The 20,126-nt window shown below is 38.9% G+C and overlaps 2 protein-coding genes across 2 annotated transcripts; one reads left to right on the top strand and one right to left on the bottom strand.

Moving 5' to 3' along the window:
- Window positions 1–3,296: 3,296 nt before the first annotated feature.
- On the bottom strand, window positions 3,297–6,856 carry LOC101299358 (receptor-like protein kinase HSL1-like). The gene is made up of 2 exons (XM_004293745.1): window positions 4,264–6,856; window positions 3,297–4,016 (listed from the first exon to the last, which is right to left on the bottom strand). Exons 1-2 carry the CDS (start codon window positions 6,854–6,856, stop codon window positions 3,628–3,630), a joined length of 2,982 nt encoding a protein of 993 aa, XP_004293793.1. The 3' UTR covers window positions 3,297–3,627.
- Window positions 6,857–18,922: 12,066 nt separating this feature from the next.
- LOC101295896 lies at window positions 18,923–20,030 on the top strand. The gene has a single exon (XM_004293820.1). The coding sequence runs from the start codon at window positions 19,212–19,214 to the stop codon at window positions 19,848–19,850; it is 639 nt and encodes a 212-aa protein (XP_004293868.1). The 5' UTR covers window positions 18,923–19,211; the 3' UTR covers window positions 19,851–20,030.
- Window positions 20,031–20,126: the final 96 nt, after the last annotated feature.

The raw sequence follows: 20,126 nt of genomic DNA, 5'->3' as shown, positions 1-20,126 counted from the left end.
AGAGAGAGAGAGAGAGAGAGAGTATGATAGATCGGAGAGAGAATATATTTTTTGGTGTTAAGGCAGTGGCAATTTTGTAGTTTTTTTAGAAAATATTGGTTTTTTAGGTATTTTGCGTAAAAATTGCTGACTGGACGTGAGACTATACATTATGGGCTTGGGCTTATGTCCTTATTTGTTTAAATCTGTTGCAAGGTGGTTTTTTTGTGTTTTGCAACTGTCTATGGTAGTGGGTTGTCATTTTCTCTAAAATATATAATAAAGTGTATTATGATAAATTTGTAGTGACAGATGGCATGTGGACATTAATTTGTCCTAATTTGTTAATTTGTGTCCTTAAATGTGTAAGATAAAATGTAAAAGATGTATTTGTAAACTGAAATTTGATTAATAACTTTAATGTAATTTACTATTTTTTTATTTCCTCCAATGTGTTATGTGGTCTGAATCCATGACTTAACTAACATAACAAATTTTGATAATAACTCCATGCTACTGTGAGAGCATTCTCAATATTAAACTTTGGCTAGTGTTGCACATATTTATGCTTTCATATCATGTAATTGCATGCACACTTTCAGTTGTTTAAATGGAATCATGTAACATATATGATCGAAGCCCAAAAAACAAACTACTGGCCACTCTCACAATTACAACATGAAAGTTTCAGCAGCTGATGTCTTTTAAGCCATAAGCATTCCACTTGAACTTCATTGAGAACACTTACAATAATGAAAGAGACACAACTAACTATTCAAGTGTATAACTAAGCTAACAATTATTGGGATTTCCTGCCATGCTTAGGAATGATGCTCAAGGTTGAAATTAAGTAAAGCAAAAATGAAAGCAATGTTACAAAACCTGGGTTTTCCTCGCTTTGCGTGATAACCAAATTCTGCTCCTCTATGATTTCTCTATTACACTATATATTCTGTCATTGAACAAGAAAACATCAGGAAAAATATGCCCAAACTGGTATAGATAGAAACATAGTGTGAAGGCGATAATCATAGAAATAACAATTCCGAAAAGGAACATAATACAGAGCTTGCGGAAAAATACCATTTCCAGGTTGCAGGAAATGGAGGAGTAACATTTTCAGTAGGAGCCCAGAGCTTTGCATTCGCTTCATTCCGCATGTTGCAATAACAGGAAGATGTGGATTGGGTTCAACCTGATTTAAACTACAAGATCAACCTCGATCACAGAAATGAGTTTGAAATGAGAGTTCATCGTAAAAGAAGTTACTATTCTCTTGCCATTGGTGAGAGGCAATATCTTTGTATCAAGTACACCACATCCACTAGTGCCCAGAATCATAAGAGACTCTTCTGGTTTTAGCTTCCCAATTTGAAACCATTACTTAAACGGTCGCTTAAAATTCAGATCCAACTTCCGATGAAGACCTAAACGGTTCACAATACCCTGCAACATGAACAAGGCAATGTTAGATAGTATCAGCTATGTTTGAGGTTCTAATTATAGAGATGAAAGTCGGGAAGCAAAACCTTTGGAGCAAATAATCGGCGACGAAAGCGTGTGAATCCAAATCGACCCAACTCTCTGTCGTAAATCTCAGTGAACTATTTAACATCCATCTGTTAAAGATGAATATCAAAGAGTGAAAGAGGAACACAAACCGGAGACGAAGAGTCGGAGGCGATGAGACTGTTTTCTTCTCTCTGTTTCTCTATCATAGGGCCACTGTTTCTTTGGGTTTGAGCTTGGGCCTGAACAACAATATCCTAATAAGAATGGGAGACATTGTTTCTCTGTCTATGACTTCTATCTATCAAAGAATCCATTAGGATAGCAAATTCCCTTCCGGGCCCTTATCAGCACAAGATTTTTTTAGGCCACATGTAGCCCAACCCAACCCAAAACACCATGCACCTTTACTTTTGTGAGTAGTTTTGTCCCTTCCTCACATTTGTGTACTGGGGCAAGCTGGCAAAGCAAAACACAAACATCTAGAAGATGTGTTCCTATATATCTTTGATCCTCATGAAGCAAAAGACGGATATCTCTATTACTACCTAAAGGCTTCCTAAGCTCAGAAGTATGTGAAATGCTCTAAATGAGCCTCACAACACAATGTGTATGACCACTTTAATATCGGGATTCAAACCTAGGTTAGAGAGTACACTTAATTAGACAAAGATGTACTATGCCACTTACAGTGGTTTACATTACTCGGGCTCAATCGTAGTTTTTGCTTCGCAAGAACCATTAGTAAAAGCCTACCTGTCATCAGTGTAAAACCAACCAGGAGAAACTACAACCTTGCTTGGTATTTCAGTCATTACCAGTAACACCAACCTTGGTCAATTTTTGCTTAATCCTCTATATAGCAGAATAATGCAACGGGCAAAAGTCTGGTGAGATGGGTGAGGAATTAACTCAGAGATCCTCTAGCCTGCACTATACGAAAGTAAATGTCAGGAATGAGGTTAGGGAGGGTACGTTGTTAATGATCAGTTATACTACTCCTATTGATTGCACAGCAACCTACATTTCCTCTCGTTGCTGGCATTCATATATATGGTTGAAACTGCAACACCCAGGTTTCAGAATTCACAAGATGAAGCGCTGACAATTTACTACTCCATTTACTACACAGCACTAGACCAATGGTGGATGGTGTAGACTCTCTACTGTCATAGATATTCAAGGTCCCATTCTCAGTAGGCTGGGCTACGCAGGACTCTGTGAATTTATTCTCTTCTGATCCAGCAATTCCTAAAGCCACCAACCAGGGTAAAATTCATAACCTCTCTCTAAATCAATCAACTTCTGGTACATAAATATGTCCTTGTCGCTGTTATTTTCCAAGATATGATGTGTAACTAGAATCTCCAGGCTCCACTAGTACATCAATGAGCAAAGAAGGTCTCTTTTCACTTGGTTGGGATGGTGCCCCCACTCCCCCAACCCTACCTTCATGACTTAACTACCTTATTAATATGCTGGATGTGTGTATATAGCAGTCTTCGGCTCATTATAACGTTTCGGAGTACTGAAATAATCGTTGGATTCGTTCACTCTGTGGGGTGCACCGCAAAACTCCCAGACTCCCCGTTCTAGAATTTCAATACTGTCGAGTTTTTCGTTCGAAATGGACCTACGCTATGATGCACTGGTTACAGAAAAAAAACTAGAACCGAGAATGAGTCAAAGCATTAAACCCTGGAACATTGTCACAAGCTTCCCACCAGGCACCAGCACAGGTATAATTGCAGGGCACTGGCAGCATTCAAGAAAGAAGAAATGCTCAAGGGTTTGCTCATAAATGCCAGAATTCAAAACTCCCATTTCATATAATATCCCCCATCTCAGTGCTTTCAGTGAAAATCACAGTGACTAAACAGTGGCACTTCAAAGGAGCTAACTACAAATTAATTAGTAGAACAAGAACTTTGGTGGTGGTTAATCAATTTACACTGAGCTTAACCCCCCTCGTAACATTCCCCATAATTTCTTTACCCGTCTCCTCCAATTTTCTTTTCCCTCAAACCAAACACCAAGAGGGGTTTAATTGAAATTTGGGAGGTAAGCTTTTGGAAGCTCAAAAACTGATGAGAAAGTATTGGCTTTTACATGAACTTCCCCCATAGCCATATGAACCTTTTAGGCTACACTTCCATGATCCGATGCATCTTCATAGTAGTAGGGCGACAATTTGCCTTCTTTCTTAATCTGGGGATGCTTCTCTGTGCCTGCTTCTTGCAACAACTTCACCACTCTTCTCATCGATGGTCGATTGATTGGGAGAGGACTGGTGCAGAGGAGCCCGATATTGAGGACCTTGCATATTTCTTCCTTGTAACAAGAATCGAGTTTGGGGTCAATGACATGGTCCACTCCTTTCTGATCTAAAGTGGTACAGACCCACTTCACCAAGTCCTTTTCTCCAAAGTCTGGGTCAACCGGAAGTTTCCCAGTTACCAATTCCAGAATCACCACGCCAAAACTGTATATGTCACTCTTCTCGTTCACCCTCAGCGTGTATGCATATTCTGCAAGTTCATTCATTTAGTGGTTTAGAACGATACAACAACATTTAAAGTAAAGTTTACAATCTGAAAGTTGAGCACATAAATGATCATTATGGAGAATAAAGAACTGAACTTCAGGTTTAAAATCTGAACTTTCTACAAGTACTTGGGTATATATAACATGAACCTAATTGAAAGCAATCCAATAATTGAATAAAGTGATGTTAAAAACAGAACTTTAAGGAGGAAAATGAATTTAATCACTAACCTGGAGCAATGTAACCACAAGAACCTGCTATGACTGACATGGATTTAGCTCCTTTTCCAGTTGCATCAACCACCTTAGCTACTCCGAAATCCGCCACTCTGGCTCCGAAATCCCCATCCAACAATATATTGTTGGATTTCACATCTCTATGAACAATAGCAGGAACACAATCATGGTGCAGATAAGAAAGCCCATCAGCAGAATCAAGAGCAATCTTGAACCTTGTAGGCCAATCCAGCAACCCTGATTTGCTACTATGCAGCAAATCACCAAGACTGCCATTTGGCATGTACTCATACACCAAGAGCTTGCAATCTCTTGCGGTACAACAGCACCAAAGCTTCACAATGTTCTTGTGCCTAATCTTCCCCAAAGTGTCAACCTCTGCCTCAAAGCCATCATCTTGGACCCAACCCTTCTCAACATCATTGGCATCGCACTCTTTCACTTTCCCTCTCCACAGCTTCTTCACTGCAACAACGTCCCCATTGCTCAGCACAACCTTGTACACTTTCCCAGACCCCCCAGTCCCAATCACATTATCTTCATCAAGGCAATCCAATATCTCATACTCGCTGAAACCCAGCTTGTGAAACGATATCAAAGTCCACTTCGATTTATCTGTAGCACCATTGGCCTTCTTGAAATTCTTGTACTTAAAGTAAAACCAAACCACACCCACCACAAAGACCAAGGCAGCAAGAATGAAAATGCACCTCAGCAACCATATGTATCCCTCGCTTTTCTGCTCAGCTCTGCTCTCACATAACCCCTCCAAATCTCCACAAAGACCAGGATTCCCCAGAAAGCTATTTCTGTACATCTCCTTTGCAAACAAAGGAGGGAGCTCCCCGGAAAGCTCGTTGTTTGACAAATTGAACACATTCAGCTTCAAATTCTGCAACCCGACCGGAACTTGACCTGAAAACCTATTCTTCGAAAGATCAAGGTAATTCAGCACAGTCAAGTTCCCAATTCCATCGGGGATTTTCCCGGAAAGTTGGTTATTCGCCAAATTGAGCTCACTAAGATGCAACCAAGACCGAGTGCCACTCGGAAGCTCACCGGAAAGCTCATTGCTGTGAAGGTCCAGCGTGCTTAGCTGTCGTAGTTTCACTATACTCTCAGGCAAAGCCCCACTGAGCTTATTCTCACCTCCTGAAAACTGCAGAAGATTTTCAACCAACCCAATCTCCTCCGGTATCGGACCTTCAAACTTGTTCTTTTCTATTATCAGTAGCGAAAGGTTAGACGCACCGGCGATAGTGTTGCCTATCTGGCCGGACAGCTGATTATCAACGAGCTCGAGTAGATAGACATGCGGTAGCCCCCAGAAACTCGCCGGAACTTCACCACTTAACCGGTTGTGACCCAACCGGACACGCGTCAAGCTCCGACACTCCCCCAAGCTCGCCGGAATCTCGCCGGAAAAAGCATTGTTGATCATCAGCATCTCCTCCACTTGCCCCTTCTCGCACAGCGTCGCCGGAATCTTCCCGGAAAACTGGTTGTTCGAAACGTCTACCCACCTCAGCGGCGAGTTCTTGCCGAGATTCTGCGGCAGCTCGCCGGTGAGCTTGTTCTGGAACAGCCTGAGCTCGTACAGGTTCGGCGAGTCGGCAATGCTCGCCGGCAAACTCCCCTCGAAACTGTTCTCGTAAAGATTGAGGCTTTCCAGCTCCAGCCGGGTCAGCTCGTCGGGAATCGGCCCCGTCAGCCGGTTCATGGACGCGTCGAGCAGCCGGAGGTTCTTCAGCTTCGACATTCCCGGCGGCAAGCCTCCGGTCAAGGAGTTGTTATAGAGCTCTATCTGAACGACGCTGGTCAAATCAGTCAACGACGCCGGAATCGGACCGTGCAGGGCGTTAATAGCAAGGTCCAAATCGGTGAGGTTACTGAGTCGACCCAGCGAGTCGGGTATCTCACCGATTAAGTTGCACTCGGTGAGCCAGAGAACTCGGAGGTTAGTTAGGTTACCGAGCTCGGGCGGGATCCGACCCGGGAAAAACGGGTTGTAAGAAAGGTTGAGCATTTTGAGGGAGGAGATATTGCCGAGAAAAGGAGGGATGGCGCTGTCGAGGAGATTGTAGACGAGAGATAGGACCTCGAGTTTTTGGAATCTCCCGAAAGATTCCGGAATTTCTCCCGAGAAGTTGTTGCCGGTGAGGTCGAGGTAGCGGAGGGAGGGGAGGTCGGGGAGGGTGGAGGGGAGGGAGCCCGTGAGGAGGTTCTGAGCCAAGTCGAGGTGGACGAGGTTGCGACACGTGGAGAGATCAGAAGGGAGGGTGGAGTTGATGGAGTTGTTGTAGAGGGAGATGAAGGAGAGGGAGGGGAGGCGGCAGAGGAGGTAGGGGAAAGGGCCGAAGAGGTTGAAGGAGGAGAGGTCGACGGAGGTGACGGTGGAGGTGACGTCGCAGGTGATGCCGGCCCAGGAGCAAGGGGTGGCGTCTTGGTCGTTCCAGGAGGAGAGGGAGGAGTCGGGGTCGTCGAGGGAGTGTTTGATGTGTTGGAGGTAGAGGCCTTCTTGGGTGAGGGAGGAGGTGGGGTGGAGGAGGAGGGAGGAAGAGAGGAGGAGGAGGTAGGAGAGAAGCATATTCATTTTTTGTGTTTTTGGTTCTAGAAGGAAAAGTGAGTGAGGGAGAGGGAGTGAGGAAGTGAGAGACTGAATGGAGGTGAATATTGGTTATATATGTGGAGGTTTTTTTTGAAAAGGAGATTGGAGTAAGTTTGTAGTTGATTGTGTTGGGAGGTAAATTATGAAAGTGACCACCACAACCATTTGATGAGTGCTCATTTCGAATTTCTACTTTTCTTTTCTTTGTCTATGTAGTGTAGTAAAAGATAGTTCACTATCATTAACTATAATTAAGCGTGTAACCCATAAGTTTTTTTTGTTAACGGTAAGTTTGGGGTGAAAAAATGGTATATTACATCTTCATGTGGGAACTAATATACAATCTCAATCATGAAGGACTATCATGTCACTTGTGTATGTCTTCGCATGTTTGAGGTATAAAACTCTCAAGAAGGTTTATAAATCACACGATATAAATTTATTAGTAGTAAAAATTGAACTCGTAATTTGTTTTTTATCTAATGAGAAGCAAAATTACTTGCATTAAAAAAAACTTATATTTGTTTTTGAAAGGTACTTTCATCTCTTTTTAGATAATATTCTTAAATAATAATATATTAAGAGATCGAATTTGAAAATTTAATATATATGATGTATGTCAATTTTCAGAATTGGAATTTTGGAGTTTTATAACCTACATGTTCTTGCCGCCTTTGTTCATACTTTTGTAGTTAGTATGACTTAGAATTCATACTACTAACCTAGCAAGACAATAGGATAAAATTGTTTTGGAAATGGTATCTTTAGTGACTGTTTATTCATTATTATTCTCTAATTCTCTTTGCACACTTATCTACCTATATTTATAAGTTTATCCACCTATTTATCCTTGAATCCTTGATGGTATACCTATACGTCAAATCGTTCCAAAATTTTCTGTATCATGGATTATTGGAGTGAAGATACTAATCACATACGCAGTCGGTGGGAGCAATCAAGGTGACAAAGACTTGAGTGGGATAATCCAAGTGTCAAAGCCTGAAAATATATTCAAAATAATATGACTTGATTTTGAAAATAATCTACTAGCTAGTAATTGAGTCAACAGTCAAAATGGGAGGGAAAGTATCGAGGTTGAAACGTCGACACGTGGGGGCGTCATCGTGGTGGCGATGGCGATTGATGGTGGTGCAGATCCGGAGGAAGATAGAGAGCTTTGGAACTTGGTTCTGAAACAGAGACATAAGGCGGGCCTGGGTTTGAACTTTGAAGCAAGCAATTAAGACGTGTGCGAGCGAGGCTAACAGGGTTAGAGAGAGAGATGGATGCTGTTTGGCGTGGGCAACTGAAAAAAGTGAAGAGAATCCTACTGTTCTGGTCTGACGTCGGTTACATATATATATGCAGCTCGATCAGTTTAAACTATGAAGCAAGAGACGAAAGAAGGCTGGGTTTGATCTTGATGAAGTAAGCAAGTTTAATTTGCATGAGCTGTGGTGCGTCTCTCGTGTGAGAAGCTAGGGTTACAGAGAGAGATATAGCTACTGTTGTGACGGTTACATACACAGAATAAACTGTAAAAACAGCACCAGCTGTGGCGGAGCTTCTGACTAGCAGGGAATGGGGTTACGGTCAAGTTTCAGTCCCACGAAAACGACGTTACTACAAGAAGAAAGAAGAAGAAGAAGAAGAAGAAGAAGAAGAAGAAGAAGATGATGATGAGCTGTACCGACGTCATCCCTAGTTTTTTTTTTTTTTTTTAAGTCAGGGATGTTTATTATAGGCTGAGCATGAAACGAGATGATAGGGGATAGAACTAATCCCACGACCCATCTCAAACATTGAAATCGGGATGGGACGGGTTTTGCGTTTTTTAGATTTTATTCCACCCATGCCCTATCTCGGTTGGGACGTACGGGACGGGATCGATGAGCCCAATCTCGGATTAAAAAAGTTAAAAATAAACTTGTAAACAAAAGAAAGAGTTTCATAGTTTTATAGTGTTCTTTACTTTATTATGTATTAACAAGTACTTGTAATATATTTACAAGTATAACACGGTGTAATAAGAGAGTTTATACTACTTACTTTCTCTAAACTTGTCATCACTACTAAAGTGCAATAAGAGAGTCTACAACAATCAACAAATTAAATTGTTAAACATCATTATTATTGAATTAGTGACAACCTAGTAACTTAAAGAAACAAAACAATCAACAAATTAAAGTGTTAAACATCATTGTTATTGAATTAGTGACAACCTAGTAACTTAAAGAAACAAAGAGCTAAGATCAAAACACTTAAATGAAATGCTTAAATCACATCTTAATCAATAAAAAATCAATCATTAAAATAATTAGGACGAGATGGGCCTAAAAGGGACTTGAATTATTCGTCCCGTGTCTCGTCCCGTTATATATAAACAGGACGGGCCTAATATTTTGAGAATTAATTAAATCCCGTCCTGTCCCGGCAAATTTCGGGACTGACCCAGGACGGGTTTGAGATTACAGTTTTTTATGCCCACCCCTAGTTTATTCAACGGAATCTGTTTTTATGGATTAAACGTACCAAGCAAGCAAGCATTGTTCATGCTAGGTTTCCGAGCTGACATAACGCCATGATGATGCATTCAACAATATAGAGCAATTCTGATTGCATTTATCATGTATTCATGTTTACTAACAAAGAGGAGATACTGATCATAAGTCCTTCCAACCTGAACAATGGAAGAAGTCATCGAACCACACTTTAATTAAAGTATGTTTCAGTTTCGTCATATTAATACATGTCAACATTTAAATTGAACCGTTGTGTTGTTATTAATTCATCTTTCAGTTATGCATTCCTACTGTTTTTTTTTTTTTAAATAGACAATTTCATTAATTTGTCCACGGCCAAAAGACGCTTACATCAATTTGCATACTCACGACCAATAAGTCTAATTGACAACAAGCACTAACAAAGAGACATGTAGCCCTCATTACAAATGCGCTAAGTTAAGCCTATTACACCTAACTTCCAACTATTCTTATCTAAATTCTATATGACGGTAATACCCATCGCCTACGGACTTCAATTGGTGTACAACAAAGTAAAACCAAAGCCAAAACCAAAACCAAAACTTAAACAAGAATAGTTTTCCATCAGATGTCTAGGTAAGAAACAAGAAAATTAATCAACCTCATTTCCCTTGTTGTTAGGGCTAGTCACACCCCTCCCAAACTGAGGGGTTGTCATATGCGACGGAGGTGCACTCGACTTCTTGTAGGGCATCCTCTTGTCATGAGGCCTCCCTTCCACCTAGGACATGGATGGCCAAAGAAACTGAAGTTTGACCTCCGGCGAATCTAGAACACAGCCATTGTGAATGTTGATAACAAGACCGTTGAAAGAGAGAAAGACAAAACTCACCACAGAAATCCCAAAAAACCTCACCGGGGATGCATTCTTACTGTTATTTGAAGCCATTTGTTGAACATAAATATTAGTATTTGAGCATTTGAAAATTTTAATAAATATCATATGAACCTCGTCGTTTACATGGTTTCAAAATTTTACTTATCCCACATTTTTCTTTTAATTATTTTAAAAATATAAAATTAATGGTTGTATTTGTATGATGAACACAAAGATTTTGGTGAGGGGATTGCCGTACCCTGTAAATATTCAATTAGTGTGAGTACAAGCAGTCTCTATCGACCGTCGGATCAAGTAGGCTTTCGTGATTCCCTGAAGATTAGAATAATCGAGGGCCAGACAGCTTGATAAACACACTGTAAAACGGACTAAAACCGAGTCACTCTCATGTCCTCCCAAAGCCTTTGGGAATCCGGGACACTGTTTAATATTACAAAAGAGGGGATTTGCAAACTTCCCAAATCTTGGATTGTGAGAATTTGCAAGATGGCCCTTGTTCCTACAGTAGATTTTGATCCGTTTTTTTTTGTGCTAAATTTATTAATTTTTTTTTTAAGAAACTCTAGCTTCATTTTCATAATGAAATGTTTCATTTTAATGTTTTCTTAATTAGCTCAAGTTTGCATTTTTTAACAAAACAAGGAGATTAACTTCTTTCGATAATCACCACATATGGTCGAGTTATTAAAAGTTTAAATATAGAACTCTTGTATCCATGTTCGAAATTGATGTTGTTTGAAGTTAAATTTCAATCTATTTTTAAAGCGTGGCAAGGGAGGATGAAGCATTCTCAAAAGATCTTTTGGCACATATTAATCTCTCGGTTCCCTCGAGAGGCATCGTAAATCTCTAGTGTGGGCTAAGTTAACTCAAGGGATGAGTTTGCAGTTTTTTAATTATCCATTTTTGTTACTGAGACAGATTGATCTCCTTACCTTTCAGAAGATCTTCTTACCTTGTGGAAGATATCGTGATACACAGAGATCATGAGTACATCTGTACAAGTTTAGCAGAAACAAATGGTCAAATAGTAAGCAGAGAAAGGGAGGATTATTCAGTTAAAAAGAGAATGGGACGAGTGAATCCCTCATATTCCCATTGTATATTTGCATGCTACACTCAGTGAAGCCCTCCAATTTCCATAGTGTATTTTCATGCAACACTTAAACTCAGAGTACGAGAGCACTGCGCACTGCATGCAAGACATGCTTCTGAGTTTTCCCCGCAGAACAAAAGAAAACACAGCAATGAAAGTTACGACATTGTTCTCAAACTTTCCTTTTCTCGACGGTCGACGCTATATATATATATATACTCCAATCTCAAAGCAAATGCTCCACGGCCATTTTGAGATTCACTGTCATATTTTTCCGGATTCATTACCCGAAAATGGCATTATGTAGGTTTTTAAGAGAATATACCACGAAGCCCCGTAACCAGACATTAGCCATGTTAAGAGGGTCTGCAGTGTGCCCTACGTGTTTCATCAGCTGCAATGGGAGGACATAGTAACCCGCATGCAAGTCAAACTCCACGATGTGATGAAAAGTGACAAACACTAAACTTGTCGACGGTTAGTACAATTTTATCATCTTGCTGGAAAATTATTATTTGTACCTGAAATACGGCTAAAAATGAATCAATGATGTACCTGTAATACAGCTAAAAATGAATCAATGATTAAAATATCTTCAATAGCTGTTACAAATTATAAAAGTAAAAATTAAAAAATTTCGGAATTTAATTTCTAATTGCCCTCATTTTCTTTGTCGTGATATATATCCTTAAAATATGTACTCGTTGTCATTGAAGTGTTCAAAGAGACATAATGTAGCAACTCAATCGAGTTACTAACCTAACAAACATATCAAGTAGTCATCACTCATAACTACTTAATTGATTGTAAATTTGTAATTCTAAATGGTCAAGGTTGTTTTCTTGTACCCCAAATCACCTTCATTAGTTTGTCTTTCCCCAAATCATTTATCAGTGTAGGATGTCAGAGTTGTAGATGGAGAATGTAATGCCATTATATTGCTTTTACCAGCATACTCGATTTGCCGAAGACCAAGCTGTTTGGTATGGTTAAAGAGTATATAGCACGAGTTGTTGCGATTGCTTGAAGTTTCACCAACTCAATTTACATCTGATCGAATTAAACGTTGTATGTTCTTGTCTTCAGTCTTCAAAGGTTTAGGTGAAGGAAATTAGGGAGAAAGATTTAAGAATCACCGAGGCTGCAGTGACTTTTTGGTGGGCAAGTCAGGGAATGGCAGCACATTTACAAACCCTAGCTACTTTGCATTTTTGTACACGAACCGGAGTTAAAGATGGAGCCAGTGTTTCCAATGGCGCGATTGGATAGATAGATACATATCGGAGATTCAAAAATTAATTTACCACAACAAAGACTTTATAAGATATACATTCTTATACCGTAGACAACCCTGTTTTCTTAGTATAAGTGTAACATTTGAAATTACTGATACCGTAGTTTATCAGTTGATATTGCGATGTATATCCCTGGAAGATGAAGATGAAGCCACCGAGAAGCTTTGATTGAAGAAATCTGATCGAACAAAGAAAAAAGTCACGTGCTTAACACATTTCAAACTTGGCTGCTAGGAGCATATATCCCATCTTCCAAAATCTAAATTAAATATGCGGATAGAAATATACATGGTATGATGCTATGATTACTATATGAAATCTTTCATGCCACTCTAAATTAAATATGCGGATTGAAATATACATGGTATGATGCTATGATTACTATATGAAATCTTTCATGCCACTCACTATTGTTCTTTTGCTCTTGAAATAGTGGTTGCCAGGTGCATCAATAGCACAAGAGATTTCTTTATTTCAGAGGAAATGTACAGTATAGTATAATAGTAACTACTAGATGAATCTGATGTCGGAATACGAATTTGATGAGGACTTGAGAGTGCTACAATATCATAAATTGAATTTCTAACTTGCTGGAAGTTTGGTTTAGTTTCGTTATAAAAGGATATACCTAACAGGTGTTGTAACATTCATCTAGACCACCTACCTCTATTAACTGATGATTCCCAGTTATCATGACCTTGGTCCTCGGCATCTGCTTTGGTTCTTACTCGAGAAATGTTAGTGATAGACACTATGCTGTAACTATCTGCTATCCAATGCAAATGCTTTTTACTTGAAACGAGACTACATTTTCTTGTAGTGGTGGAAATATACAAGTTATTGGTCTCAATCTCTTTGATCATTTCATCGAACATCTTATCTAAATCACAAGAAAGTTGAGAAAACAACAAATATTTATAAGACGACTTGTCATGAAATGTTGTTCTATAAAAAATGATAAGAATTTTCTTTAATTTGCATACAAACCTTACTTTGAGTAAACAAGTTCAAGAGAAGTCAGAGAAAGTTTACTCTAAGTTGCCATAAAGAAAAAGAAAAAGTAAATTAATAAATCAGAAAGTCATTTTGCTTTTACATGATGCTAGCAGCTGATGCAATTGTTAGCTAGCAGGTTCTATCACACAGTTTCTTCCATTCCAGCATGCCAAAGCTAGCACAACAATTGTAGGTGAAGTGAGCAGCAAAGCACATTATGCACTTGGGAAATAGAATAGCCACACAGTACTCCCCTCTAGCTGAAGACTATTGCAGATCATGGGGCATGTCACCTGAGAGAAAAGAGGAGAGGAAATTCGAGAGCTTTGGAAAATAAGCTTTATCATTCATGATGACGTTTGCATGAGGTTTGCTTTGCACATCTCTAACATGAATAAGTGTGTGTAAGTGTCTGCATATCAGCATATGCATATGAAAATGATGGTGCTACTTGTCACTCTGGTGTTGGCAAAAGCTAAATCTGCAAAATCATTTCTGTTTGTTTGTTTGGGAAGCAATAGGTTTATGAATCCCATTGGAAAGTTGGACAAAAAATAACTTGATTGATGAAAAGTTCATTAGGGTGCTTTGCATATCATGTGATTGTAAAAATGCCTCAGAAGTACTGAGTGCTTTTTATGTGAGCTTGGAACTTTTAGAGACATTAACCACTGAAATAGATTCCAGCTGGTTTAATCTTTGCTCTACTTGAGGTCTTTCTGACTTGAGCTATGTATGTTTAGTCTTCAAAGTAGAACTAAAATGACCCTGTTTTCTAAAGATTATGACATTCCTGGTTAAAAAATTGACAGATTCTAAAATACCCAGACAGCTGAACTGTTAACCAAACATTAATCTGCATCCACAAGCTATAAAGGGTACTGGTCCAACTAAATAGAAACCAAATCAAAATCCTTGGGAGTCAATGATGGTTTAATTAAGGTTCAATATTTTGTGGAGAAGAAATGGTGGTCCAATTGATGAAGACCCAACTTAGCACCCCTTCCTAATACAATGATGATATTTATCTTTATTGTCAATGGAATTAAAGAGAATAATTCATCAAGAAACCTAAAGAATTGGTAACAAAGCAGCACACCCATAAGGAGGGAGGCCATAAACTCTTGGAAGTATAAAGATTAGGGAGGTATTCTATGGCAGTATGGCACCTACAAGCCAAGATATGTAGGGTCAAAATTAAATCAATAGATCATGAAGGCTTTTACAAACTTTGAGGGGGAAATGTGACCCTGGTTGATCATAAATTTATAATATATAGTTGATAAAGATACAAAATAAAGCTTGTGATGGGTATGGTGGATCCAACCCATTTGAGTCTGTTCCTAATCACAATCATAATTGTCCTCTTATGCTTCAACTACACCTTTCTATTTCTCTCCCATGCCACCATCTTCCCCCCTTTACAATCCCCCTTTTTATGAGTGAGAAAAAGATAATTCTGAACTGTTTGTGGAAATTCCTCTACCATTTGGAGTGTTGCTTTCTCTTCTTTTCTAACAGGTTTCCTTCACTTTGCTACTCCTCTGAATCATTAGTGGTGGTAGCTAGACTTGGGAAGATCCCAAAAGATTAGATTCCTCTAGTTGTTAGTCTTAGCATATGGAATGTTATATGAGTTTATATTCTAAGCAAAGGATGGATTAGCATCAGATTAAGAGTGTGTTTATTCTAATTCTTTGAGATCATGATCTATTCAAATTTCAAAAGTTGCATATTCTGAAAGAGAACTGCTTATCCATCCCAAGGATTAATGGTAAAGAGAACTTTTTCACTTGTTATACACACATTCTTGGCACAGACCATGCCCAATGAGAAACCAACACCAAATGCACATCTAGCTGTATGCAAAATATCATAGAACACTACATTGAAAAAGGGTTTTGTAAACTTTAAAGTTTAAACAAACCAGATTCTCTCTGAGTTTGATTATGTTATGTGTTAAATGGCCATCGGATCGAGTCCTAAGTGCGGGAATAATGTGTTATGATCATCTCTAACAATCATTAAGAGTTTTCATTAATCATTTTATTATCATATAAACTATACATTTTGACATTTTGTTTCAATGCCTCTCTGAGTGACAATTATCTGCTCTCCCTACTGTAAATTTGATTAGATTTACCGATTTCACCAAATGTCATCAAACTAGAGGAAAATTCATGAGCTTGGAAACAGGCCTTCCCTGCTGAGATCATAATAATGTTGATCTAATCGCCGCAAACACATGAGTTAAACAAAAATAGCAGCTAGTTGGGACCTGAAGTTGAAAGAAGGCCAACACTTTTTGACTTAATCGAATGGAGTATAAAACCATAAACACTTCAGAATCTTTGACTGACTTCAACTTTTAACCTCAAGTTAATAAAACCCTAGTATTTTAACTATTCAACTCTGGTAAAAAGGTAGGTTTGAGTATCATTGTCAATGAGTCAATGGAGTCATGATTTCCTTCCAGCTCCAGGGTTGTTTCTTTTGCTTGATGATGGAGATTGAGAAGTCAAATACAGGACGAACCACTAGCCAATCTTTAAGCTGAAGAAATATCATGGAAGAAAGATGAAGTGTAGAGAAAGGAGCCAAAAACTGTTGTGGAGAAGTGACAGATGACACAGATCCATGACTAGTAGCCTTTGGCAATGCAGATTTCTTGGTTGCTTGTGCTTGCATATCTCCCTATCTGCTTTGCCACTCAAAGTTTCAAAAATAGAATCATGGAAACACAGATAATGACATGCATGCCACGACACTAGCAGAACCCGTGAGCTTGAATCATCAACTATTTTGCTATGTTTTTACAAGTCTATACGCCATTAACAAAATTCAACAGGCTACTGCAATATTCTGATTCCCTCCCTCTCCTCATTCAGTCATGTTGATGGTAGATGGTTACTTTGTTCTTACACAAGGTTGTAAAAAGTTCGAATCAAACGTCTGAATTTTAACGTCTCACAAATATAGTTAGTTAAATCATCAAGTCCTTGTTTGTTACTCCTCAAAACTGGATTCCAATAAATAACTTTAACATTTTAAGTATGAGAGAATCTAGTAGTGTTAATGTAAGCAATTGCGACACTCAATAATTCACGAGTTAATTAAATTGTATGATTGTTACTTCATTTTTTTTTTTAACGTAAAACAAGATGTTTGCTCAAATGCTTCAAATTTGTTAAAACTAAACCAACTAGACAAACGAATAAAACATGTTCTAAAGTGTGCATAGTTCACACAAAGTAAAGTTGGAGCGTAACAAATTGAGTGTTGATAGTTTGATACAAAATCAATAAAGGTGATATGGTTTTGGATACACTCTGCATATGCATAAAGCATTATCATGGGCATGCCATCATTGATTTTTTTTCGCTTTCTGAACCTGTTCTTAAATCTGAGGGAAAAGCAACAACAAAATCTAATTGGTAATAGAACCTGCAAGGTGAAACCAAGTAAGTAACCAACAAGCAGAACAGAAGGGTCCAAGCTATTCATTACTAAGAGGAAGGTGAAAAGAACAATGCATGTTAAATTCCCTGTGACTTTTTAAGGATCTCACACTCCCTGATCTACATGCTTGTTTGTGCAATAGGCTATACTCATTCTCAATGAATGATATGCAAGTAAAAGTGTGGCTCATTCTCATTCCAATTGGGACAGTTGATCATCACACCAGCACACCCAATAGAGCCACCTCTCTCTTTTTTTTTTGGTTACAATAGAGCCACCTCTCTTTCTTGCCCAAATGATTTGCTTCTGCATTTTGTAGGGTCTGATTTTATGGATGGGTTCAAGTCTAAAATGTACTGAATATCCTTCTAATTTCACAGGCCATGACATTTTGTTTATAAAATCTTGAAGCTCATAAAGAAACAAAATTATAATATATGGGTCCAAATTTTAATGGTGGTCATTATATTTCACAATCTTGAAATCATTTGGGGAGTAGGAAGCTAGGGTTCCTAGTCATGATGAATTTGGGAAATAATATAAGAAACAGAAAGTTATACATAAAATGGGAAACTGTTGACACCTTTCTCAGATGCTAGTATACAAGGCAAAATCATATGCAAGAAGAATTATAAACAGTGGAATGATTTTTTTAAAAACATGGTTATGTTCCAAATGAACTTTTCTAGTAACATCAGAGTCTATAGAACTGGATGCATGATCCAGAATTTCATAACAGATTAGAGACATATTTGTTTATAGAATTCAAACAATCTCAAGCTCTAGGTGGTAGTCAGTTACCTAACCATTTGGAACTGGATCAGATTCTGCAGTCTAGTTCAGAAGCTCAGAAAAATTTCAACAAAAAAAAAATGGGGGGAGAATGACAAAACTAAAACTATTTCCAACTATGTCATGTTGCAGACATGTGATGATGTGAAGTGATTACCGGTCTGCTTCTTTTTTACTTAAACAGTGATTCCAGGTAAAATGTACCTTCTGGTAAACGGATTCCAAAGGCAGAGTAATAGGATTTAGCTAGGGTAGAAGCTACTACGTACTCTGCCATTGGAAAAGAGTGAAGAAGAGCTGAAGGCTCCGGTAGTATAGTCATAGCAGGACCATCGATCCTAGTCAATGATCAGGACAGTGGCAATGGTCGGTCTAATTGGTGGTGCATAATTGGTTTGATATGACCTATAGTCCTATACTGATCAGGACCTTTGGCCCCAGATGCCACCATCTTCTCTTTAACTATGATGTGAAAGTGAAGCCTTTTGATACTTCTTCTTAGGGTTAGGGTTAGGGGGAGACACCCAGAATGTTGTTCTTAGATGAGTGTTTTCTATCTTCAATTCAAGCTCCCATAACCCAAGGCCCATATTGAGTACCACATCTCAGCCCAGCCAAAAGATGGCCTGGGTTTGTTGCCAAATTATGAAAATGGAGAACTGTTTGGCAGTAATGTTCCAACTTCCAAGCATGACATGGTTCTAAGCTATTTATATACATAGTTATAACGTGCAAGGCATGAGTATGACACCAAACAAAACAAATATCATCCATCAACAATTCCTTGAAAGCAAACACCATTCATCAAAACACTGAGCTTCTTGTGTCTAAGCAAAACAACAAGGCAACCTAATAACTCAAAAGTGTTGATCTCAGACTTATCCATAAAATTAAACCTCTAGAAAGGTCATCCCTTGGAGCATTGCGTTTCAGCAACAAATAACAAAACCTTGTAAACCTCAAATTTTTTGAACCTAAAATACCCGATCCTCTTCCCGTTCATGATCTCTTTATGGCAAACTTTAACCAGCTTTTGTATATAACCGTCCTCAAAGCTTAACCGTCCTCAAAGCTTGGACCGAAAGCAATAAGAAACAGAAGCTTGACAAGCATTGTGGACTTCTCCTAGTTGCTTTACCCAAATTTCAGTTTCTCTTCCTTGCAAGACAGGACTAACTACTCTCTTCCCTCCCTTTACTTCCACTCAAATTTCAGTGCTATATAAACACAATTCACACAATGCATGCTCAAAACAAACCAAGCAAAGAGACCAAACAATTAAGAAGGGGAAAGAAACCTGACGCGTTTGTTATCAATGAAGATCAGGGTAGAAGCAAAGGAATCCAACCCCGATGGTGAGCAAAAACATCCTCTCTTGCACGATACACTGTCACCGGAAATAGAGGAGAAAAGAACGCTGATACAGAGAGCCATGAACCAGACGTTTCAGAGCACAGCTCATTTAGCCAATCTTTTACCTACTGGAACAGTTCTTGCATTTCAACTTCTGGCACCTATATTCACAAACCAAGGCGTTTGCGACTCGGTCAGCAGGGTCATGACTGCTGGTCTTGTAGGCCTCTGTGGCGCTTCGTGTTTTCTACTCAGTTTCACTGATAGCTACAGGGACAACAAGGGAAACGTCTGCTATGGATTTGCTACATTCAAAGGCTTATGGATCATAGATGGGTCAACCGCCCTTGCACCAGAAGTTGCTGCAAATTTCAGACTGAAGTTTATAGATTTCCTCCATGCCTTCATGTCCATACTTGTATTTGCAGCTATTGCACTATATGATCAGAATGTAGTGAATTGCTTTGACCCAGCACCGTCGGATAAGGCTCAGGAGGTTCTCACATCATTGCCAGTTGCCATTGGTGTATTCTGCAGCATGTTGTTTGTTGTGTTTCCAACCAAGCGCCATGGGATTGGCTTCCCCCTCTCTGCAAGCTAACGATTCTCCTATTTGATCGAGCTGTGGAGCTCTGTTGCAACCTTGTCTATTCTTTATTTGATTCCAGCATCCTCCAAATGCTATCGATGTGGATTTATTACTATTTTGTTTGTATATTCCAAGGCACTTGTAAAAAAATAAATTTTGATGAACACACTTGTTGATGGATCGGATGATTACAAAAATTGTTTCTTGTATTGATTTAAGAACTGCTTGTCAAATCTACTTCTCCTTAATTACATGCCAAATGAACAGAGCACTTGCCTGTACTGCAAG

The sequence above is a fragment of the Fragaria vesca genome, linkage group LG3 (genome assembly GCF_000184155.1).
Source record: "Fragaria vesca subsp. vesca linkage group LG3, FraVesHawaii_1.0, whole genome shotgun sequence".
Taxonomy (NCBI): Eukaryota; Viridiplantae; Streptophyta; class Magnoliopsida; order Rosales; family Rosaceae; genus Fragaria; species Fragaria vesca.
Note: the sequence above shows the minus strand (reverse complement) of the source record. Positions and strands in the feature narration are given on the sequence as shown.

Excerpts from the sequence above, each read along its gene's own strand:
- LOC101295896 (XM_004293820.1), top strand. The coding sequence starts at position 19,212 with ATGAAGATCAGGGTAGAAGCAAAGGAATCCAACCCCGATGGTGAGCAA.
- LOC101299358 (XM_004293745.1), bottom strand. The coding sequence starts at position 6,856 with ATGCTTCTCTCCTACCTCCTCCTCCTCTCTTCCTCCCTCCTCCTCCAC. Across the intron at positions 4,017-4,263 it reads TTGTGGTTACATTGCTCCAG|AATATGCATACACGCTGAGG; the intron begins GTTAGTGATTAA and ends ATGAACTTGCAG.